Raw genomic sequence first — 25,985 nt, 5'->3', positions numbered from 1 at the left:
TATTCCAACCATATAGAGTACTATACACAGATCTCATATGAGCATTGGATTAATTCCTACCATTCAATCAAGTATTGGACCAGAACTTAATATCATGTACACAAATAACTAGTGAAAGCAATATAGCAAACAACAATAAACAGTTTAACACCGACATTATAATTGCATATAGCACAATCCCCTTTGTCTTATTCATTGACGCATGGGAATTAGTTCATATTGCATAAATATAGCAAGCCCTCTTTGTCTGCAGCCCAAACATCGTAGTTTATTCCTGGTCATCAGAATCCTAGCTTTCAAGTTACCATTCTCGTGCAGCCCCAATTGGTGTATTAAGAAAAAACTATCAGCTTTGTTTTCATAACCTTTATACTTTTTATATAAATCTAGTCATACATATCACACAGCTTGGCTTACACATATCTTCCCCCTCAACAACACAAATTTACTAATTTATAGAAACACATTACAAGCATCAATTTCAGAGGCTGTGGAATTTAGTTACCTCAAACCCCTAGTTTCAAATTTATAAGGAGAGTTTGTGTGACACCAGAAGAAAACTTAAAGGTATGTCCTGTAGGAGATCAGTCCCTCTTCTGTGCTCCAACCACAAAATCATGAAAATTGTTCATGGCAATCCAAAATAAATCAACGTTCTCTATAGGAGTAGTCCTCCCATTACAATCAAATGAAGTCAACTTTGAACATGCCACCACAAAAACTATACAGTTGCTTCCAAAATAAAGCACCCTTCAAAAGTCCCAACTGCAATTTATAATACTAGCCAATGGTTCTGAAATCCACTTGTAATTGTCTACAATTGCTTCCAAAATGGCCTCCCATCTTGACCCTGCAAAATTTACAAAAATACCAAAAAACAACATTTTTAAATACTTATGCAACTCCCTTGGAGACTCTCCCTGGAATTGTTACTGTGAAATGGAGAATGTCAAGAATTTTTCAAACTCTACTTATTGCACTAAAATGTCTTGAACATTTGATCGTAATTCGTCATATTGGTCCTTGTAAAACTGAGCATCCTGCGATGCATTGTCAGCACTTTCCCCACATTGCTTTCTACTCGATGCATTAGGCATGACCATTTCACCCAACCCCCTCGCATATCATGATCTATGCCCAAGAACCTCCCTAAAGACTTCTACCGCTGCCTCCTCATCCGATTCTATGGGTCCATTTCATTTAACTTATCCACCATTTGATTCTTCAACAATAATAGAATTAGGTTATGGAAAATTATAATCATAATGGATAGCAAAAGTAATTATGAATGCAATGACGTTCCACCTCATTATAATAACATGCCAACTTAAGATATTTACAATACTCACATAAAGATATTCTGTCATGTTGGTGACAAAGTCATTTTTCTTCCTTAACCAGCGTGACTCTTTAAAGAAGTCAACAACGTTTCTTATACTATCACCCTGCTTGATCCAACAATAACAAATTAGTGTGAAGGCCATTAAGTTTAATAAATTACTTTAAGCTGCCACAAATTAAAATTACATGCCTAAAATACCGTCAATACACAATCATTACATTTTATTCTAGTAGCCGAACAAAGGACTTCCTTACAGCTGTGTGGTTTATTTGCTGCTTCTTCCTATTAGCCTTGTTTTGCTCAGACAATTTCTGTGGATAAACCATTGATTCCCCCCACAACCACCAATAAGCTTTGGACCAACACACTAAATATTCAGCAAAAAATGATGTGTAATAATTGATTTAACATAATGAAGGACTTCACACAAATCTGAGTTCTAAGGTGGCCTTTTTACCTTGAACTCCTCACTCCCTCATTGATTGCATAGCACTCGCCAAATGTCTTCAGTAACCAACAATGGGCAGTTATTGAGGGCCTCGTTTTTACTTCCATAGCCCAGGTATAGTTTATGTAGCTCATAGTGGAAGGCATGGAATCTCTTCTGCAGTGGTTTAAAACCATCTTACAATGGTTTGACTTTTCCCATGAAATTATAAAATCAGCCTAAATGCAAATGCCAGAGGCATCCATATTATAATGCTATAACAATGAAAATGTTTAAATGTAAACTATAGCAGGAAGAAAGAGTTTTGCTTACTTTGACACAACTACATAGCTCCTCTTGTTCAACCTCAGGCACATCATTCCATCGAGGGTAGCTCATGTCCACATGATGTTTCACTATCCATGACACATGTCCAGCAAATATTGATGCGCTCTCTCATGAGACCTTCGTATCCCCATCCTTGATGAGCAAAGGAATGGGACCTACCTTTCGAAGTTTGTCAAACAGTGTTGACTTTGCTGGTCCCCGGCCACGTTTCTTACCCATAGATACTAAATGTTTCATGTGGCAAAAAATACCGTTATAAAATAATAGTGGTCATATTTGTGTACTAAAGACAATGTGCACCTATATAGCAACTTCGACCTCAAATAAAACAACTTCATCTCACGTGTTAAGCTATTTTATAATGTATTCAAACCTGCACAAATCAGGCTACCTGGATCCACCCTTTGGTTTGGAAACTCGGTTTCAAATACAACATCTGGTGGTTGACTTGAGTCATCGGATGACTCACTCTCATCTTGCAGTCTTTGTCCATTATGGGGTGGCAATTGCGAGTATTGTATTGTTGACGAAGGTCCAATACCTGTGTAGTCTCTACCCCTTCCACGTCTTCTTCCTCTAATAGTTCGCGCCATTGTCACAAAAAGCAGTATTAATTACTGGTTACTTTTGCCGCATCCAAATAATATATCAATTAGAAGCCTTATAATAACTACAAGAATTCCCACTTAGAGAACCGACTGTAAATAAGGTACTACCTTTTTACCAAAACATTTTTTTAAAAAGGTATTGTAAACACACAAATATATAAACTCTCTACTACCACCCATACTACAAAAATAATTTTGAAGTAACTTTTGTATATATAACCAATCAGTCTTTTACTACTCAACCCTTATCCCTTCCAATGAATCTCCCCCCTTAAAGTACAGCTGAGAGTTGTAAGATATAGCTCTTATAAGCTCAACATGATCTATTTCAAACATTAGCAAAGATATAAAACTGAACTATCGAAAGGGCAGAGATTATCTTAAAAGGGGGACATCGCTTTTTGCATCAGCCCACTGTCGCCGCAACCTTTAATAAAATCTCTATTGGTATTAGCGACGCAAGAGCATCGCCGTAATAATGTAATAGATGCTCCAAAAGGCTTTTCTCGACAATGTCTTTTGAGGCGATAAGTCAATCGCAACAAAAATATTTTTATTGCTATGGATATTCCTTCACAATGGATAACACCTCGCAAATGCTGAAAAAGCATTGTTAGTGACGATAAATATGATTGCCGCAAAAAGATTAGACGCAAAAAGGGGCATCTGTTGTAGTGTGATGAAGAAAGGGACTCCTGAGCTATGAATTAGGATTGTTGAGAAAAATGATATTTGCAGTTGTGGAGCACACAAACGTCACGCAATTCTTTTAAAAAAAGTGAGTAACTACGAGACTCATGTGAAAAAAAAATTAATTTTTTAATAGTAGATTCCACTCTTTCTTTTAAATGATTGTCTGACGTTTGTGCACTCCACAACTATATCTATTATTACTCATAATAAAAGTGATTTGTTCTTTTCTTGTATACTTTCTCAGGGATTTCAAAATTAGTCATTTTTGTTACAAATAATCATTTTCATTATAAATAATTCGTTGTAAATAATCGTTATGTATATATAATGCAATTCCTTGATAAATTTTATTTGCATGTTTGGATTTTACAAAATTCCATATATAGACGTGTATATAGAAGGGGACCATAACATGGATTTTTTGTAACGCCCCGTACCCAAGGATCCGGAGAGTTAACTCATGTCACTTAAAAATAATTTTTCTTCCACATAGTACATACTCTAATTTTTCTCTATCGCACAAAATACTCATATATTTACATCACTTACTCCAGAATAACGATTCTAAGAGAAGACAAAGTCTTAATATAAACATCAATCTCCCGACAAATCACAACATCAGAACACAACAAGCTTACTGAATGAAAATTTTCATTACCCATATAAACCTTCTATATATGCTTAAACCATCATTCTTAACTCTTATCACCCTTGCTCCAAATCCTTGATCCTCAACTGAAACATTCAAATCATCTGAAAAAGATGGTGGAGATAAGGGGTGAGTTATCAACAACTCAGTAAGCAAAGAACATATACTAGCATGTAAACATGAGCCTTTTCAGAAAGTTCAATATGCAGAAACAAAACATTTTATTTTTATATGCAGATCTCAGAAAACGTGTTATCAGAAAATCAGAGCGACTTTTCAAACATTTCATACTAAAGTCAACAATTCATATTTGAGGATCCATTTCATATTCAAAAACGCTTTGGCATAACATAACTGAACATCTTCATCTTATCATATCATATCATATACCATGTTTAACCCCCGTGGTAGGGTTGTGCTATCCCCGGTGGCCAAACCAGGCAGTATCATGTAGTGAACTTCCCCTTTTTCAATCTCGGAGTCCCGAGTGTGCACACAGAAAAGAACACGTAAAAAGACCACTTTGTTTCCAAAGTGAGTGCACTCATATCATATCATGGTGGTACCAACCATATCACGTGAACAGTATCATCATATCAGAACCATATTCAGAACAGATAAGTATGCCAAAATTTTATCATATCCATATCATATCAAAACACGTGCGAAACATATTCATATCATTTCTATTTGATCAAAAACAGATCCAAATCATTTCATATCACATGCATAAAAATTTCAATGATATCATATTCGCTCTTTTACATATTTCATAAACATGTCAAATATTGCTCATGTCTACACATTTCATATCAAAAGCATTTCTTTTCTCTTTCATACGTATTTCATGAGGGAATGCAAAACATATACTGAGGTTGTTTTTCACTTTTTCTTTTTAAAACAACATGCACATTTTTACAAACCAACCTCAGTTCGTTTCTTTTTATGCAAATCTAGCATAGGAACCCCACTTACCTGGACGACTTAACTTTTCCAGAATTTTCCTCAAATATGTCGAGTCGACTATAAATCGTCACCTATAAAGATAATCACATAATTTCCGTAAGTTTCCAATCAATCATGTATTTCGATATTTAAACCTAAGTTTCTTAAATAACCTGTTTTAAATTCCTCAAAACTTAAAACCTTCATAATCCCAAAATATATCATCACTTCTTAAAATCATCAATATCCGCCACAACCCACGTCATACACAAAACACCAATATTTAAACCCGAACAGCCAACAAATCTCATAATCTAAACCAATCATACTAACAACTCCATCACCCAATCCAATCAACCCCGTTACTCCTCGGACTCAGTCCGGCAAAACCAATCAGCAATTAAATACAGTGTAATGTGCATGTGCAAAAATACATTAAATTCACGAGAATTTTTCGAAAAATACTTACAATGCTATATAATAAATTCTGGAGGATCACGTAGGCGCAAGAAGTGGAAAAACAGCTGCGGAACAGTGCAAAATACACTGTGGCCGTGGGTCACAGATACCTACTTTCCAACGGGTGCAAACGAAGACCCGAGATTGATAGGGTAGGGCCTAGAAAGGTCAGTGAAGCCAATGGTGGTGGTGGTTTGCCGTGGGTGGCGGCGCAAGGGGTGTTTTTAGGCCAAAAATGCCGAAATTGGAGATGGGCTTGGTTGTGCTTCACCGGTGACAGATCGGAGCCGGGGTTGGGTCCATTGGGTTGCTAAGAGGTCGGGGATGAAGTGATAGGAAGATGGTGGCCGGAGGTGGTGCGACGGCGGCGCAGTGGTGCATGGAACGTCGCGGCTTCAATGGGTTCGTGGTGGCTAACGACGACACAAGGGAGGCTGAGATTGGAGGGGTGAGGTCACCGGCCGGTGGGGAGCACGATAGGGTGGGCGGTGTCGCGCACGGCGGCGCGACGGCGGCGGGCTGGGGAAGAGACCAATGCACGGCAAGAGAGAGAGAGAGAAGAAGCTCGCGCGCGGGAGATGGCCAGGAGAGAAGAAGAAAAAGGAAAGAAAAGAAAAGAAGAAAAAGAAAATATAGGGAAAGAAATGAGGTCCAATCCTCATAACTTGGGTCACAAAAATGATCCAACGGAAACGATTTTAAAACAGCAAGTGAAATAAAATAATTCAAACCCAGTGATTAAAATGAAAATAAATAATTAAACCCAACAAGTTAATTTAATTCGAGAAGAAATTTAAACGCATAACAATAATTAATTTAAAGAAAGCACTTCAAAAAATAACTTTCGTAAACTAAAAATCATAAAAATAGCCTAATTAAAAATCCAATAATTTTAAAACAAGGGAATAAATTCTGAATCAATATAAATAATTTCTTCATTAAAATACACTAAAATACGGGGTGTTACATTTTTACTTGTTCTAACAATTAAAGGATATCAGAGAGACAAAGCATATATAAGACGAGTCATTACACATTCTAATAAAGCAATATTTTTTTTAACGGAATCCCAATTTTATTAATATGGTTCCATGAGTTTCTAATTTCCAAATTAACGAGTGGTTAACGCTGCCTTTACTGATTTTATTGAACACAATGAATTAGTTACTGAATCTCACATTTAATATCCACTACAACAAATACTACTTTTTCTCGGGAGTGACAGTCGTGGGAAAAAGTATATCCTTAGTGAGAAAAAAAAAATTTCAACCAATTTGTTCCGCAGGAGACTCGTGTCATATAACTAGAGAAAAAAGAGTTTTTTCCATCAAACCACAAGTTCATGGGAAAAGCCTTCTTTTTCCTTCGACATCCAAGGCGATTAAAGGTTTTTTCTTCATGGCAAATAAGGTCTCATCTAGTATGATGTGGTAATAATATCATTCTCCATAAGAAGAGGTTGTGGCAAAAGTGTTTACTCATGACACTTGTTTGTGAAAAAAGTTGTCTAATAATGTTTTTCTCATGCACAATATTCATGGAAATAGATATTCTACCATGACGAAATCTGGTAGAAATTAGTATTTTTCACCAAAATTTGGTAGTCGGGAAAAGTTGTTTACCACTTCTAACATTGTTCAAAAATGTGCATTTACCATGAACACCAGTCATGTGTGATACTAACCTCATGAAGTTTCTTCGTGGCAAAAAGTTGAATCAACTTTATTTTTTAGGCACATCATTCATGGGAAAAGAGTTATTTCCATGACAAATTTTGATTTTGGTGGAAATAATTATTTCCCACCAATCAGCAAGAGTACTTGGTCAGTTGGGAATATACATTATCCATTACCAATATTAGTCACAAAAGGCAGTTTTTCCATGAATTGAATTTGTTGTGGGAAATACTATTGTGCAAATAACCTATTTGCGACCACATCAACTCTTCTTAATAAGGGAAATTCCTAGCAAAATCTGCTTGTAGAAAAAAACTTGTTTCCTACAATTTTTTTATAAGATAATTAATTATCCCACAAACAAATACAATCAAATCAGAAAACATCACTATATTGAACTTCTTCCAACTCAACAAACCATCAACAAATAAACCAACACCATATCAAATAATTCTAGCCAAAAATTAAGATAATCAACATTATATATAACATAATTAATACATTAATTTACATAGAAGTCCACTGGGTTAACCGGTCAATTAAGACCACGACAATACATCAATGTTTGCAAATAGAACTCAAGTACAGGAAGGAATTACCCAAGCTTGAATGGATTGTATGATTGTGGTTTTGTAGAGCCATGAATTGTAACTTATTAAGTTTTCTGGTTGTATGGTGTATGTGTATAAATTATATGGACAATTTCCTCTCTTAGGTTCTAATTAGAAGTTTTTATGTTAGCACAATTTTACATGTTTTTTTTTTAAATTATTATAAACGTGAATTTGGATCTCTAAGATTTCGATACATTTATTTTAGCCCATATTAGACTATTTGTTTTGATTATTTTTGGCTCAGTCTCATTTTTGTATTTTACAATTTTTTTTTTCTAAAATCTCTTAGCATTTGCCATGAATGCAACTCGTGGCACATAATATTTTTTTTGTCAGAAGTGATTATTTCCCGCGATAACATTTGTCTGTAAATAAGTATTTCTAATGAAATACTGTGTGGCAAATATCTATTTCCCAGGAAAGTATTTTATGGGCAAATAATTTTTTCCCACGAAAACATGTCATGGGTAAATACTTTTTGCCTTAACCTCTTTCCATGGAAAATGATGTTATTTCTCACCAGATGAAACCTTATTTGCCAGGAAGAAAAAAAGTTTTAACCACCACGATAGTTCATGGGTAAAAGAAAGCTTTTTCCATGAACTTGTAGTTTGGTGGAAAAAGAATTTTTCCCCACTAGTTTTATGCCACAGGTCTCCCACCACACAAATTGGTGGGAAACAAATCATTTCCCACGAAATCTACACTTTTTCCGACCACAATCATTCCCGGAAAAAACCAAGATTTGTTGTAATGAATGAATATAACAAATCCTTTTGCCAAGCACATGTATGATAATTTTGGGACGTTACACACATTACTCCAACAAACACATGTTGCTCTTGTGTTCTCCAATTCATGTTATTCTACAACCCATCTTAATCCACACAGCATGGTATCTCATAGTTACCTGAAAAAAACCATGTGCTTAACTGTGTTAGCCAATAGAAAATATTTATTTCTTAGCTAGTAGGACATTACTATAGCAAATAAAATAAAGCTGATGACTAATAAGTAATCCGGGAGATTAACCTACTGCCTAATTAAAACTGAAGCCATATCCAACCACTTTGATTTCATACACCTATTCCCAAGTGTTCATAACATGGTCCCACCGGTTTATCAAGCCTCCAAATACACATTTAAATAAGTATAATATCGATCTAGACTTGGCCAAGATGGTGCCAAGAAGAGGAAAAGATCAAACTTGAAGATAGTGGCTACTCCACTTGCACGGGAAAAATTAAACCAGAAAGCAGAAAAAATTGTGTGCATGGATCTAGGGGTGGGCAAAAACTCCTGCGACTCCGAATCCAACAGACATCAACTCCGATTCCGACTCCATTGGAGTAAGAAATGTCAGAATTCAGAGTCGGAGTTAGAGAGTAAAAATAGTCGGAGTTCGAAGTTGAACAATACTCTGGACAACTTCGATAGATATATATAATACATTTAATATTAAAAAATGAATAGAAGTTGCTCCATTGGCCTAATGGTTATTGGCCCTTTTATTCAACTCCATTACTGGAGTTCGAGGCCCCCCACTTCCCAACGAGAACCACTTTTTATTTTAGAGGCCTTTTAATTAAACGGCATCGTAAGACCCCCCCTCCCTCCCCCCCAAACGTACTCACTCATCCCCAATTTATTTTCCCCAGACGGTCAGACCCCACAAGACCTCTTTCTCTATTTCTCACTTCTTCCTCTAGTCTTAGACTCTTACGCCGTTCTTCACTTCTTCTTCTTCAATGTTCTTCACTTCTTCTTCAAATTGGTGCTACTGTTTGTTTTAGTTTGACGAGGAGCACCACTTTGAGTCCAATGCCAAGCCTTGAGAGGTTTTACTTTTTTCTAACATTTCGATCTTCTCTCTCTTTCTCCCTTTTAATCCATACATTTGTTTTCCTTTTATAACATGAGAATTAGATGAGATACATTTTCTATTTCTGCCTAAGATTTTTTTTGCATGTTTTTGCTTGATTTTTTATTCTGGAAGTAAACTATAAACACCGAATCCTGTGAGCTACTCTGAGTTGGGCTCTGAGCTCCGACCACCGATTGAAGTCGAACTCCGACTCCCTTCGGAGTCGGAGTCGGAGTCAAAGTCAGAACACATTGTGACCTTCGACCCTAATTGGAGTCGGAGGTCGGAAACAACTACTCCAACTCCGTCGGAGTCGGAGCCCAATCTTACATGGATTTGAGAAGTTTTGTATCTTTTTGTGGAGACAGTGGATGTGCTGAGACAATGCATATCAAAACTAATATCAAACTCTTCATGATGGATACTTGCACTAAGTTTCAATTAAAAAGCTCCAAATTATATATAAACACACATTTATGACAGATCATAAAAGCATAAACAAATAATCAAGGTCATGCATATGGCAATAGTACTATATACTTAGCATTTAATAATAGTCATAGAGAAGTACTTATGATATCAGCAAATCGGAATAGATCTACATGTACTTCAGATGAATATTTTTTATAAGTTCTTATTACATATACTTCCTCTCTATCTTATAAAACCCATACATCTACATGTATCTTATACAGGATACTCCAACTTTATAAGACAAATCCTCTCTATCTTATAATATTTTGGAGTGACTTTCTCATACCCAACTTTATAAGTATCTTATAAAGGATACTATCTCATATCCAACTAATTGTTAGAAGTTGCAATCACTACTTGATATATATATAAATACATATATATATAACCAATAACAAAATTACAGGTCATTAGTAAATATACTAAGGGGATGCTTGCGGAATGAGATAAGATGAAATTTTTTTGAATAATCGTAAGATCGATAATTTATGAATAGTAGTGAGATAGTTTGAAATAAGTATTTATTGAGTTTGGAAAATTAACGAGAGAAAAAAGTTGAATAAAAAAATAGAATATTTTTTTTTTGAAATTTGAAAAGTTAAATTATTTTTTATTTTTTATATGAAAATTTGTAAAAGTTGTAATGATTAGTTTCAAAATTTTGTAATATTTAGTTTGAAAGTATTTGTATTTGAATGATGTTTGAAAAAAAAATAAGATAGGACGATATGAGATATGATGAAAAATGTTTGTAAACATCCCCTAAATAGTTAACAATGGCTATTGTTTGTTCAAATTTGAACACCACATTATTAGAACTCAAAAGAGTTAGAGGTGCAGGTGCGTGGCTTTGGCTCCTGGCTAGTCTATCTCCCTTTCCTTATAATTAAAAGAAAAATACTATAGACACGCAATAATCCCGTTAACAATGGTTATTGTTTGTTCAAATTTGAACACCGCATTATTATAACTCAAAAGAGTTGGAGAAGCAGGTGCATGGCTTTGGCTCCTGGCTAGTCTCTGTCCCTTTCCTTAAAATTAAAAGAAAAATATTATAGACACAAGAATCCCACAAAGGGATTCCAATACACACTCATCATGTAGCTGCCATGTCTCACCCCTCCCTTTTTTTTCCTCTCTCTTTCTCCCCCCTCTCCCCTCCTCCACCCTTTCCTCTCCCTTTCCCAACCCCTCCCCACGTACCCCCTATGCCCGACTGAGAGAAGAGAAAGAGAGAGAGTCTAGTACCTACCCTTGAGGGCAGTAGCAGGCGAGAAAGATGATTGGGCTACGGTGAAGGGCAATGTCTACGAGGGTTGAGGAAGGTAAAGGGTGTGGCAGCGACATCGGCAAGGGGCAAGGAAGTTTTAGCAGCGACATTGGTGAGAGGATGCGTCGGCAACGTCAATGAGGCATAGGGAGAGTGGAGAGAAAGACAGAGAAAAAGAAAAAAGAAAAAATAAGAAACGTGGCACACTGAAAGTATGTCACATCAGTGTGAGAGATTCTTTTATGAAATTCTTTTGCATCTCTAGCAGCTATTTAAAAAGATGGATATGGTAGAAAAATATTATTTCAAATTGTAATATAAATTTGAGGGTTCCAAAAAATTGAGAGATAAATACGAAATATTATATGTACAAACCTCGCTCAAATTTATTATTTTTTAATAAGATATACTTTTTTATAAAGGATAATTTGTGCCAGACTTGCAAGCAGGCTTTATCTAGAATCACTTCCAATATGAATCACTTCCTATCTGTTCCTTTTCACTTCGTTGAGAGAAGGCAGGTGCTCATCGTCAACATCTTGAGACATAAATAAAATTCTTCCACGCCGAGTTACAAATATAGCTTTTCAGACAAGAGAAGATAGTTCGACGTTGATCTCTAGCTCCTGATGACACAATAAATTGGAGCAACTTCGGGTCACGTTCAAACATGGCCATGTCTTCCTCCTCAAGGTTTACCCACGTTTCAATTCCTTCACCATCTCTGCTTCTCATAATCAGAATCACATTCTTATAGGGCCTTGTCGGACAAGCCACCCAAGTCGGCTTCCCCCACCCAAAATCTATATCGTAGACCGGAAAGCTGCACCAACTGGTGAAGTTGCAGAATTCTGTCTCAAACTTCAACATCTCCATGAATTCCATTTTCGTGGTCTCCAAGAATGCATCTGCGTCTTGTAGATGCTTCACGTATTCCTCACTGACTTGGCTGAAAGAATTCCTGATCTGTCTCGTCAAAGAAGGATAATCTTTCTCAACATCCGTCGGCGGTACTGCTGTGATCGCAAGATTCCAAACATTCCCAAAGGAGTGCTCCGAAAGTCGTGGAACCATCCTTTGGCGCAAGTTCACGGCGTGACGTACTGCATATTGCTTTGCTTTGCCTCCTGGTTTCGACCGAGCTATCGTCATCAAACGCCACCATATGAATGCTGAAACAGCCTCCACCCGTGACGGACCCCTATCGTCTGCACCAAACGCGACGGAGGCTTCTTTTCTTAGAGCATCAATGCTGGATTTTTTGAATACAAATCTTTTGGACGACAACCTTTCTTTTTCCATCGGTGGCACCATACTGAACCACTCCGGCAAAACTGTCCGAGGAAAATGGATGCTTGCATCAAAACTGGGATTTGTAACTTCATGACTAGCTCCTCGGGACGTGCTGGCCCATGCATTAATCAGTGTAGCAAGTGATGTTCCGTCGGCGATCTTGTGTGAATCGATCACGCCGATTGCAACTCCACCGCATTCAAAGATACTGTATTGGATTGCTAGGAGAACTGTCTCTCCGGGCCCTGTGCAATCCTTGTGGGCGTCAAATGGGAGCAATGGGAGCAATGCCTTCCCATCAGCTTTATCTACCACTTGCGATAGCTTGCATGCGACTCGTGCTTGAATATAGTTGACGCCCTCATCGTTACAATCAACGGAGACATCTTCAAAGTTAAGTTTTCCAGCCAAGGGATAAAAGCGAGTTAAGGTTTCAGCTAGAGACTTTTTGAGCCAAGAAGATCTTTCTAACGGATTGAAGTACTTCTGGCCTGGATAATTAGAATGGTAGAAAAAAATAGTCGATGTATAAAAGGGCGGTGCAAATTGGTCTAAGAATGAGAGCTTGAAGTATCTTCGGTGATATGGTGTTGGAGATGATGGCTTGACTTTCTCCTTGGAGATTATCTCAACTTCCATCGCCATCTAGCTAATTGTTTTCTGCAAAAGCATGTACGCAGTCTCTATATAGATCAGGATCAGGTCTGTAACAGTACTCTTGGTAAAGATCAAAGGCTAGCTAGCTAGAAGATCAAACAAATAGATTAAGACATGATTTAATCATTGATAATTAACCACCGGTTTTTTTATTGTGATCTGGAGAGAATGTACTGGCGATCGATGATGATCTGTGAGTGGGATTTCTGGTTAGCTAGCTAGCTAGCTGCAGTACTTTGGTCTTGAGATCAGATCAAAAGAGAAAAAAAAAATGGGGAAGAAGGCCGATAGGAAGCGATGGAAGAGATATTGATCATCAGAAAGAGATGGCATGGATGTTTTAAAGAATATCAAAAATCCTGATTAATTAGTACGTACCAAACTGTTTGCAGGCATAATGTACGTTCGGTTGTGTCCAGCCGGGAAAGAGAAAATTATCATGGAGATTGAGAGGGATTCTGCGAGAAAATCTACCTAACATAACATCAAAACTCAACTGAAAAAGACAAGCCTGCTGTCTTGTTCAGTACTGCTAACTATTCTGGGAGCTGGATGGATGGATGCCTCTCACGTAAAGGGCATATATAACAATATGCATGCAGCACCGGCACCCAATTAAGCCGCGCGCCCATGCATCCACGTACTATATCCTTTATAACTTAGTTAATTAGCTCTGTCCAAATTAAACATGCCATAACTATGGCCGTTTTATATATATTCCATTCCTCAAATTAATCGCTCATGACCAGACCGGCCCTAACCATGGGCGTTTTACAAATTTCGGGGGTATGGCTTCAGTTTTTTGAAAGAGGTTGCACTCTCCGGGTTTGCACAAACGATTTTCCTTCTAGAAAATCCTCTTTCTTTATGTTTTATAGAAATTTGATAAAATTGTAATAATTATATGATCTTGGTAACCAAAGCAAGCCATATAGCAATTAATATTTTGAAACAGTTTTTCTATAGGTATACGAGATGGGTACACGTGGGGAATCGTCAACCGATTTATTAAAAAAAAAAATACAAAACATAAAATGCGGGAATCCATTTTCTCCTTCAGAAATCAAAATCTTGAACGGAACAAAAGCCAAAATGAAACCGTGCTAACCCAGAACGGAACGAGATCCCTTGACAACCGAAAGCCACTGAATCCAGCCAAATCCCGTCAGTCTTTGACGTCGTTGTCGAATCCAGTGTAGGCGTCATTGCTGAATCCCGTGTAGGCGTTGTTGTCGGTGGCCACTGAGTCTTGGCGTCATTGTGGGTAGTGACTGATTCTTGGCATCGTTGTGGATAGCGACTGAGTCTTGGCGTGGTTGTGGGTAGACACTGAACTGAATCTCTTGTTGGCGTCGTTATGGGTAGCAAGTGAGCCGAATCTCGTGTTGGTGTCATTGTGGGTAGCAGTCGTTGCCGTCGTTGGGGGTGGCTGTCACGGGCATCGTTGAATATCAGTTTCCTAAGGCTCTATTGTATGTGCTTGAGCTTGAATGATTTTATCATTTCTCTGTTTTGAGCATCTAAGCCTAACCAGAAACTAAAACTAATCTTCATATGAATGAAAAATGTAAATGTATTTAGTTTGATGTAATTTATGTACTCGAATGGAGTACTCAAATGGAGTACTTCCATCATCATTTGATTTTAATACTCAACGGCTCCATATTTTTAAGAGAAAATCTGTTTGCACTCAGGAGGGGTAATATTCATTTGAGTTAGTATGTAATACACAACCTGATATGTAATTTTTTTGTTGATTATGTTGATTATGTTTTGGTCATGGTCATATGTAAATTGTAGGCAGATAATGTTTAACCAAATTAAGGAACATATGTTCTTAGGTTATTCAAGTGTGTTGTTCTATGTTTTGTGTAAACAACCTCTTATAATGACAAAAAAATGATCATGAAACAGTGATTTTGCACTATGAATTTTGAAACAGCTTTCTTTTTCTTGTCAATTGGTTGTTTCATTTTTCTGTTTGCTTTGGAATTCGAATCTGTGAAAGTGATTTCATTTGACGCCAGATGCAGTGATGTTGCATGAGATGAATGCATGCTAGAAGAAAGGACATGTTGAAAATTATGCATGCTAAAAGATGATATCATTCTTATCATTAAGCAAGCAGCCCAAATTTGTGGGGATAGGGGGTTCTTAAAGCAGCCCTTAAGAACCTTGGCAATGCCAAACCATTGAGTTATTTTTTTGGTTTGATGAAAACTTGTAATATTGATAAACTAAACTTGTAATACGCATAACCTATTGAATGCTTGGTGCGGCTTTAATAACTCAAGAGGACATGATATGCCCAAACCCCTGGAATAGTAGCTATTTGTGACTATTTTACTCATGGATAGTAATGATGAATTATCTACTTAAGAGTGACTATTTGTTTCAGGGTCCTGGAAAGTTATCTTTTCTTTATTGAAAAATGAGAAAAAGTAATAAAGATATACCATCAACTTGTCCAAACTTCACAAATTACATGCATGGTTACTATGGACCAATTGCTACGGATCACCTGTTTTTTTGCCATATCCAGATGGCTACCAATATCCAAGCAATATTCAAATGGTGATGCAACTGTGTTCATGTATTTCTTTTTTTAAAGTTTTTTTTTTTTTTTTGTTAAAGTGTAATGTTTTGTTCTTTTTGTAGAATATTGGTTACCCGACTCCATTCGTTACTACAATCTCCGCTACGAGCAGAAGAGTTGGTGTAGAGGAAACATCCAAGTGTAGGGAAACTGATATTCTATGTACCTGCTCTAGAGTTGAAAATGAAGACGAAGATAAACCAGATTCATGAGATACAAAGGATGGCACTATCGGGACATCTCAGTTAGAGGATGAAGTTGGTACGATTGAGGAGCCAAAGTCGGGGATGGAGTTTAATTCTTTTGAAGAAGTAATGAGTTATTATAAGCAGTATGCAAAGAAATGTGAGTTTGGAGTGATGACAAGAAGGATTGAGAAGGGAGAGGATGGTAATGTTAGATATGCCACTCTTGGTTGTGCCCGTGGTGGAAAGGCCTGTAATAAGATCTTGAATGTCGCCAGACCACGACCGACAAGAAAGACAAAATGTAAGGCAAAGATTAATGACTTAAAAGTTGATGGAAAGTTTAAGTTGACAACAGTTCATAATATTCATAACCACGGCCTCAATCCAATTAAATCCTGCTTCTTCCGATGTAATAGAGAAGTGAGTGACTTCGTAAAAAGAATCCTAGATACAAACGATTTGGCTGACATCTGGATGAATAAGAGTTTCAAATCTCTTGTTGTTAGGGCAGGTGGATTCGAGAACCTCCCGTTTTTTGAAAAGGATTGTCGAAGTTATATCAACAAGGCAAGACATCTGCGACTAGGAAAATGTGGTGTTGGAGTGCTTCAAGAATATTTTTTAAGGATGCGGTACAAAAATCCTGGGTTCTTTACATTGATGGATTTAGATGATAATGGAAGGTTAAATAATGTATTTTGGGCAGACCCCTGTAGTAGGGCAGGATATCAGTATTTCTGTGATATGACCACATTTGACACCACATATCTGACGAATAGATATGGGATGCCCTTTGCACCATTTGTTGGTGTAAACCACCACGGCCAGTCAATTTTGTTGGGTGCAAGATCGATATCCAGTGAGGATATGGAGACGTTTGTCTGGTTATTCTAGACCTGGTTGAAGTGTATGGATGGTATAGTTCCGAGAGCTATTATCACAGATCAGAACAGAGCGATGAAAAATGCAATTGTTATTATATTTCGAATAAGCTGACATCGATTTTGTTTGTGGCATATACTGAAGAAAATCTCTGAAAAGCTTAGCTCACATGCTTCGTATAAAAATGGGATGAAAACTGCATTGATGAAATCTGTGTATAACACCCGAAGTGTTGAAGAGTTTGAAGTGAGTTGGGATCAGCTAATCACCACGAACAACTTACATGAGAATGCATGGCTGCAAAGTTTATATGCTGAGTGTCAACATTGGGTACCGACATTCTTGAAAGACGTATTTTGGGCTGGAATGAGTACAACACAGCGGAGCGAGAGCATGAATGCCTTTTTCGACGGTTATGTACATACTAAGACAAACTTGAAAGAGTTTGTCAACCAGTTTAATAATGCGTTTAAAAAGAAAATTGAGAATAAACAGCAGCAGACTTTCACTCATTTAGTGTCACTATTCCATGTATATCTAGATCTCCAATTGAGAAAAGATTCTAAAATTTGTACACGAATGCTAAATTCAAGGAAGTTCAACAGCAAATTACCGGCATTATTGATATGGATCCGAAGTTACTTAAGAGTGACGGTGTTGTAAAGACATATCATATAGATGATGAAATTTGTGTTGAAGAGTTTACTAAGAGGGTTACATACTATGTAGTGAGGACGATATAATCGCAAAATGTTCATGTGGATTATTTTAGATGATAGGGATATTGTGTAGGCACATTTTGGTAGTATTTAAATGTAACGAGATTAAATTTGTGCCAGAAAGATACATTTTAGAGTGATGGAGGAAGGACATCAAAAGGAGATATACGTTAATACACAGCTTTGATGCAGGGGATCAGCGGGCAAATGCAAACCGATATTCAAGTCTATTGAATATCTGTTATAAAATGATTACCCTTGTAACGGGTTCAGACAAGCATCATGCGGATGCAACAGGGAAGTTATTTACAATAATTGACTTATATGGTGACAACCAAGAATCCCCATCGATGAAGGTCACGGGTTCCAATGTTGGTTGTACGGCAAATGACACAACTATAGGTGGTAGCTCACAAAAAATACTCGATCTACTAACTGTTAGAGGGAAAGGCAAACCCCCATCGCTGAGGAGAGCATCGGGGAAGGAGAAACGCATGCATAAAGTTCAAGCGAAAACAAAGAAAACAGCAGTGAAGGGGAAACACAAACAGGTGGACTTTTTTTTTTTTTTTTTGCTTTACATGTTTATTTGTGATTTACATGTATATTTGAAATTTAATACTGCCGAGATTGGCAAATATGTTTTATTTTTTGTTATTTGCTTTTTAGCGAGATGGAGGAGATACACCAACAATGGCGACTTGTAGGAATTTATTTGTCACATCATAAAGTGTAAGAATTCTGAAATAATTACATATTTTTATAGTAATGTCGATATCACATTCTTAAATTAATATTATCCATTACAGATGCAATATGGATTAGATGACTCACAACCGGTGCAGTATGGGATGGATCAGCCTTCCGCAATGCAACTTGGGGTCGATAAGACTTAACCGGCAATAATGAAATAGTTTAATTTTGATACTTAGAATATTTATGTGTTTTGCAATGTAATTCATTGACATATGGTAGATTTGTATTTTTTCTGAGTTGGAACAAATTACTATATTATTTTGGATGGTATGAGAGTTTGTAAAAGGGTGGAAATATGAAGTTTGTTCCAACTAGATTTGTTGTTTATGGAATATTGTAGACTAATGAGCATGAATAGATTTGTAGACCAATGAATATGAACATATTTGTGTTTGTTTATTGGTCATTTGAAGTGCTTGTGGCAAGCCTATTTAATCCTGGGTTATTTGATATTTATTGGTCATTGAAAGGTGTCATGCAGCATTTGAAGTTATTGGTATCAAACAGGACTTAGAATAGTCTACAACATCTTAGGGGACTTTATTTGGTTCCAGGAAGAGATTTGTGCTTTTTTTTAGGGGATCATAGTTGGTTTGAAATAGACTTGTTCTCTATGGAATATTCAAATCCTATTCAAATAGCAGATAAAAAGAATTAAAATGAAAAATAATTCATTTTTGTTTCATTTTAATTCTTTTTGTTAAACTAGCATACTTCAATTCTCATTATACGTTTCAATTCACACAATATTACACGTTTCAATTTACAATAAAAAATAACACCATCAGTTACCATTTGTCACTACACAACACTAATAGGTAACATGACACAACAACTGAAAAAATCCAATACACTCGAAGTAGTGTTCTTGAAGTCTTATTTCTAAGACTGTTCAACTGGGCCGAGTTTTTTCCCGGCCCGGTCCGGAACCCGGAAAATCGGGTTCTTGTTCCTGGTTCTAGCCCGGATTTGATTCGAGCCGGAACCCAGATTGAAAAATCCGGACCTTTCCGGCCCGTATATGGGTTACAAACCCGGTACCGGGTTTTAACCGGTATCTTTACGCAATTACGCCTCCTAAGAAAACCCCCGAATCCGTCTCTTTCACTCTCCTCTCTCGTACGCTTGCAAGAAACCCTAAGTCAGTGCCTCTTCTTCCTTTATGTTAGGTTTCTTCCATTTCTCCATCTTTGTAATATCACAGCCTTTTCGATCCCCTACTGGTATCTACGAAATCACTTTTTTTCTCGATCCCCCTCCTTCACAAACCTTCGTCCAGCACCTTGTGTTTCGTCGCAGCAGGTTTTGTTCGTCGCAGCACCACCAGTCCGTCGCAACAACACCAGTTCATTGCAGCAACACCAGTTGAGGCCCTTCGCTTTCAGGACTTTCAGCAACACCACTTGCAGCAGCACCAGCACATCCTGCCGTGAGTTTCAAGAAATAGGTAATTATGTTTGAAATTTTTTTATTCTGATGTTGATTTAGAAGTAGTGTGATGATTTTATTGTGGATTGAGGGTTTAGGGTTTTGTTATTTGGAATTTTCTTGTACTGTTTCGGATTTTATTTGTTTTTTTAATGAAAAATTTCAATGACTTGTTGAGAGAGAGAGAGAGAGAGAGAGAGATGTTGCTGCAATGACTTCTCGACAAGGAACTTGTTAATGGGACGGGATATACTTAATCAGATTACAGAGATTTGCAATGAATTGAAGAGAATGGCAACAAGGGCGAGGGAGAGAGAGAATATTGAGAGTTTGAGTGTGGATAAGAGACATGGGGGTGTAGAGGAAAAGGAGGTGAAAGAGTCATTTGAGGTTTTGGGGGAGGTGAATGGGAGGGAGAAAGAGAGGAAGCCCTTGCTTGAAGTGGGTAAAGAGAAATCTCTAGGAATGGGGGAAGGCAATGTGAAGGAGAAGCAGAGGAGGAAGAAGTAAGTCTATTTTTCCCTCTCTGTACTTGTTTACCTATGTGTATAACATAGACTATTTTGTTATGCTATGATGATTACGAGTGATTGAATTTTGATTATCATTTTTTGCAGCAAAGCTGATGAGGCAGAGAGTGTTCCAATTTCTCTGGATTTGGATAGTGTAAAGCGTAAAAGGGATGAGACCCTGCTTCATATTCGAACAAATCCTCCCTCTCCTCATTGATTCTGGGAGCCTTTGTCTACGGTTTCAATGGCTTTAGTTGGGGCAGGGAAGCTCTTTTTCTGTTTGGTTCTATGTCTCTTGAGCTCACACTCTCATTCTCAAGGTTTTCTGCTTGCTCACATTTCTTTCAGCATCTCAAGCTACATAATTTCTTATGGCCATACTGGTTTCGATGTCTCTGTGTTCAAAATATATAAATATATATATATATATATATATATATACTTCTTTGTTTTTGCTGTTCATTACTATCTAGCAAAATATCCTTTAGTACTACTGGGTATCCTTTCTTTGCCTTTAATTATGAAGTTCTAGCTGCTGTACTAAAAATGCAGTGAAGCTGAAAATTTTCTGACTTTATGAAGTTCTAGCAAAATCTCCTTTAGCTCTTTTTCTAAACTTGTTTAAAGTTTTTGATTTTCTGACTTTCGATGGTGACATGATTTTATCCTTTGGACATTATTGTCTTTCATGTTGTTGGTTTTTGAATGGTGGGAAATTATTGTCCTTCATGGTTACAGGATGTTAAATGGCACTTCTCTTGTATCATATTTGATTTTTGTATTTATTATTCTTGGTCCGTGCCACTATTATTCTTCAAATTATTATCAAAGAATCTAGATTTTCTGAATTTCTTACTGGTGTTATGGTTTTGGTCCCTGTATGATAGGTTGGATGTGTATATATTTGATTATCTTATGAAGAGGAACTTACATGCTTCTGCAAAAGCATTTCAAGCCGAAGGGAAAGTCTTTGTAGATCCTGTTGGTAAGAGTATCTCAATATTTGCTAAGAGAAATTATCAAGCTGAAGCCTTATAGTGGGATGCTCAATATTGACTTCGGAAAAATAATTGGAAAAAGAGATGTTTATCTTTCTACAGAGGAATTAATATCTTGATTGTACTAATATAAATCATTATAGTTTTGTATTTTGCAATGTAATGTAATGTGTAAATAACAAAATAGTGTAATATGTAGTGGATTGCATGCATTTTAGTTTTTCATTTTTATATATTTTTATTATTCTGGAAAATATTAGTATTATGCTATTTAATGATGACTCAGAAATTGTTTTCATAAAATATTATGCTTTTGTAAAAAAATTATGATTTTCAACACTTATTAAAAATTTTTTTTAATAAGTATAGAAGAATTATACTTTTCAACATTTTAATCATAGGCTTTTATAAATAAATAAAAAAAAAAGGCTTCTAAACGCTTTACATGAAAAAAAAAAAAAAAAAAACAGGTACAACCCAGAACCCAGATTTCCGGGTTTTAAAAACGGCCGGAACCCGGATTAACCCGGTCCTGGTTCCGACCCGGATTTGGAATCCGGGTTCCGGTCCGGGTATACCCGGGTTCCCGGGTCGGAACCCGGATGAACACCCCTACTTATTTCAGCTTCTCGATCCCGAACCAACATCTCTCTCTTCTTGATCTCATCCACACTCTTAAGAACCTCAATCTTCATCTTCTCGATATCGTCAAGTATCTTCATGATTTGTTTTTCCTTTCTTAACAATTCGTCATTTCTTTCTCAGAGTTTGAGCTCTTTCTCTTGAGTACTATTTGCCCACTTGAAAAATGTGCAGTACGTCAATCCTTGATCATTTTTATATATATACAAAAATATTAGATGTCCAGGTATATTAAGCATTTTTCACAAAAAATTATGTTGTTACCTCTTTGTTGTACTTTGGACATCCTAAGAAGGGCCATCCGAGATTTCTTCTAGTGTTTGAGTATTTCAATGTGGCTTCGAGCTCACAATAGCATAATGGTTGACTTGAAGAAGACAATGACGATGATAATGACATTCTAGCTTGAACCAAAATCATAATCATAATATTACCAAATAAAATCAAGTTTCATTCATTCCCATACAATCACAATATTACCAATCTGAGAATGACTCATGTCAATTATCAATGGAATACTGCACATACAAAAGTACTAAGATTTACTAATATATTAGTTGTCAACCAACCAACACAGATTTTGTAACCAAGTGAAAACATACTTCAAAAATCTCAAATCCTAAAACCAATTTGAGGTCAGCCAATTGAAATGCATTAAACCAAATTTGTGCAAGTAGAAGACCTAAATGCATTAAACAGAGCAACCAAGATCCTTACAAACAGCTAGTTTTTCATCACTGGGCCTGGTGATCAAGATCTGAAATATATGAATGAATCATACTAACTTTATGTAATGAGATGAGCGTGTTGTTGGACCTGTTTTGACAAACACTTGTGCTACTTGGTATTTACCTATCTGAATTGCAAAGGTACCAATACCACTGGAGCCTCGATGGACCTGACATTTAAGTATCAACACAACCACAACCACAACCACAGTGAATCCCTAAGATATTTCAGCCTTTTTTCATTAAGATATTATAGCATTTGTGTTACTGTTCTTCTACAGGTCAACTCGTGAATAAGGGAGAAAAATCAAGTATCTCCAAGAAACGTGTACAATTTTTTTGGATGAAAAATCTGGTTTCATGGCTTAAGGTTTCGGGTTTGGTGGGAAGTTGGAAGACAATGGCAGGGTTTCGTGGAAAGGTGGAAGGGTTTCGTGGTCTCAATATCAACACTACCACAATCACAGTGAATCCCTAAGATATTTTAGGCTTTTTTCATTAAGATATTACAGCATTTGTGTTACAATTTTTTAAGGTGGAAAATCTGGTTTCATGGCTTAAGGTTTCGGGTTTGGTGGGAAGTTGGAAGACGATGGCAAGGTCGTTGTGGGAAGGGGGAAGGGTTTCGTGGTCAAGTATCCCTTCACATTGTAGTGGAAATGAAGCTCTTCGTGGATTACGGTTTCGGGCTCCTAACCCATGGAGAAGATGAAATACGATGATTCAGAATAATTATTCAAAAAATACGAAGAAGATGAAGTTGACGAAATGCAAACCTGTTTTCGAGGTGAAGAAGATTGAAACCCAGAGAGGTCTTCAAATTGCAGTGGAAATGCTAAACTGTTTTCGTGGGTGGGAAGCAAAGAGGTCGCCTTGGTGAAGCACTTAGCCACTGCGAAGTAGAGAGGTCGCCCTAGTTTCGTGGGTGGGGACAGGGGAATCGCACGAAGGGGAAACTGAGGATGGGAGAAACGGAAGCAAAATCTCATTACAATTCAAGTGAAACGCACCGTTTCTATCGGCTGAGATGAGCTGAGTTGAGATAAAAATTAAATAAGATATTGTTAGTATATATATATATTTTTAACATTATTTTTGTTTTTGAATTTGACAAGGTTGAATTATTTATTTTATTTTATTTAAAAATTTGGGAACATTTTAATGATTTGATTAGATGAGTTGAGAATAGTTGTAAAAACAAACGATCTTCGAAAAAAAAATAAGCACAAAGTTTAAAATTGGTGCTAACAATTCATTGATGAAGAAAGGGACTCATGAGCTATGAATTAGGATTGCTGAGAAAAATGGTATTTGCAGTTGTGAAGTGTACAAATGTCGCATAATGCCTTTGAAAAAAGTGAGTAACTATGAGACTCACGTGAAAAAAATTAATTTATAATAGTAAATTCCACTCTTTTTTAAAATGATTGCGTAACGCTTATGCACTTCACAACTATATCTAGCATTACTCATAATAAAAATGATTTTTTCTTTTCTTGTAGACTTTCTCTGGGATATAAAAATTAGTCATTTCTGTTGTAAATAGTCATTTTTATAATAAATAATTTGTCGTAAATAATCGTTATGTATATATAATGCAATTCCTTGATAAATTTTATTTGTAAGTTTGGGTTTTACAAAATTCCATATATAGACGTGTATATAGAAAGGGACTATGACATTGACTTTTACATGTTCTAACAATTCAAGGAGATAGAGAGACAAAGCATATATAAGCCGAGTCATTACGCATTCTAATAAAGCAATATTTGTTTTTTAACGGAATCCCAATTTTATTAATATCATTTTAGGATGTGATTCATGAGTTTCCAATTTCCAAATTAATGAGTGGTTGACGGCCCATTATTTATGTCCTAGAGTACTTGATGCTGCCTTTGTTGATTTTATTGAACACAATGAATTAGTTATTGAATCTCACATTTAATATCATTGAAAAAGAAATTAAAAAAATATCAAAATTACAGGTCATTAGTAAATACTAAGCCCGGTTTGGTTTGCCAGATGAGATGAAACTATCTCATCTATTTTATACAGATGAGATAATTTTGTCTATCCAAACTTAATTTCACATATCTATTTTATCTTTACTTCATTTCTAAGTTTTCAAACCCAACTCATTACTTTATGACATAAACAGTAAAAAAACTCATACACAGTATAAAAAATTCATTTGTGATTAAAATAGAATAATCAATAAGTCATTATTAGAATAATATATTTTCACAAAGAAATTGATAATTTTGTGAGTATTGAATAGAAGTGCATTTTGGGGTTTTATTAGCAAATTCGAAATTAATAAATTATTTAAAACAAATCCACAACATAATTCATATACTTATTTATTACAATAATCAAAATTATTATAATTTATAATTAGAATAAAAAATGACGATTTTCTTATATATAGAAAAATAAATAGATAAAAATATCTTTTAAAAAAGAGAAATTATTTTTTGGAATTATAGAGTAATTTCGGCCAACAACTTTCCAATATATTTTGGAATTTAAATTTATTTATGATAGATTTTTTAATTACTCATAAATTTTATTTTTTATTAATATATTCATAACTATTACTCAATCATTTGTGGGACCCACCTCTTTATCAAAGAGTACTTCTACACACACGCATGGGGGATCCAGCCAAGTGTGTTTCTTTATTTTTTTTTCTTTTTTTTCATGCATTTTTTTATCATTTTAAAATATTTTTTTAAAGAAAAATTCACTACATCAATAAAAAATACTTACTTAACCATTAAGTAAAAACAAAACCAGTCGGGATCCTAGTTGGGAATACCCAGTTGTGGTTTTAGCATTTTCCTTTATCAAATCCCAAAAAGTCAAAACTATCTCATCTCATCTCACTTCACCATCCAAACATACATTTTTTTACAAACTATCTCATCTCATCTTAACTTAAAAAATCTCACTACTATTCAAAACATCTCATCTCATCTCATCTGAATTGTATATCCAAACCGAGTCTAAGGGAATGCTTACGAAATGAGATAAGATGAGAATTTTGTGAATAATAGTAAGATAGTTTGTGAATAGTAATGAGATAGTTTGAGATACATATTTATTGGATTTTGGGAAATGAGAGAAAAAAAAAGTTGAATAAAAAATATAGAATATTATTTTTAATATTATTTTTTATTTGAGATTTGAAAAGTTGAATTATTTTTTATTTTTTATA

At 35.9% G+C, this 25,985-nt stretch overlaps 2 protein-coding genes across 2 annotated transcripts; one reads left to right on the top strand and one right to left on the bottom strand.

Annotated features, from left to right (window-relative positions):
• Positions 1–11,900: 11,900 nt before the first annotated feature.
• On the bottom strand, positions 11,901–13,301 carry LOC108985508 (vinorine synthase-like). The gene has a single exon (XM_035695105.1). The coding sequence runs from the start codon at positions 13,299–13,301 to the stop codon at positions 11,901–11,903; it is 1,401 nt and encodes a 466-aa protein (XP_035550998.1).
• Positions 13,302–16,202: 2,901 nt separating this feature from the next.
• Positions 16,203–16,997, top strand: LOC108985507 (protein FAR1-RELATED SEQUENCE 5-like). The gene has a single exon (XM_018957832.1). The coding sequence runs from the start codon at positions 16,203–16,205 to the stop codon at positions 16,995–16,997; it is 795 nt and encodes a 264-aa protein (XP_018813377.1).
• Positions 16,998–25,985: the final 8,988 nt, after the last annotated feature.

The sequence above is a fragment of the Juglans regia genome, chromosome 10, assembly GCF_001411555.2.
Source record: "Juglans regia cultivar Chandler chromosome 10, Walnut 2.0, whole genome shotgun sequence".
NCBI lineage: Eukaryota > Viridiplantae > Streptophyta > Magnoliopsida > Fagales > Juglandaceae > Juglans > Juglans regia.
This window is presented reverse-complemented; position numbering and strand designations above follow the sequence as displayed.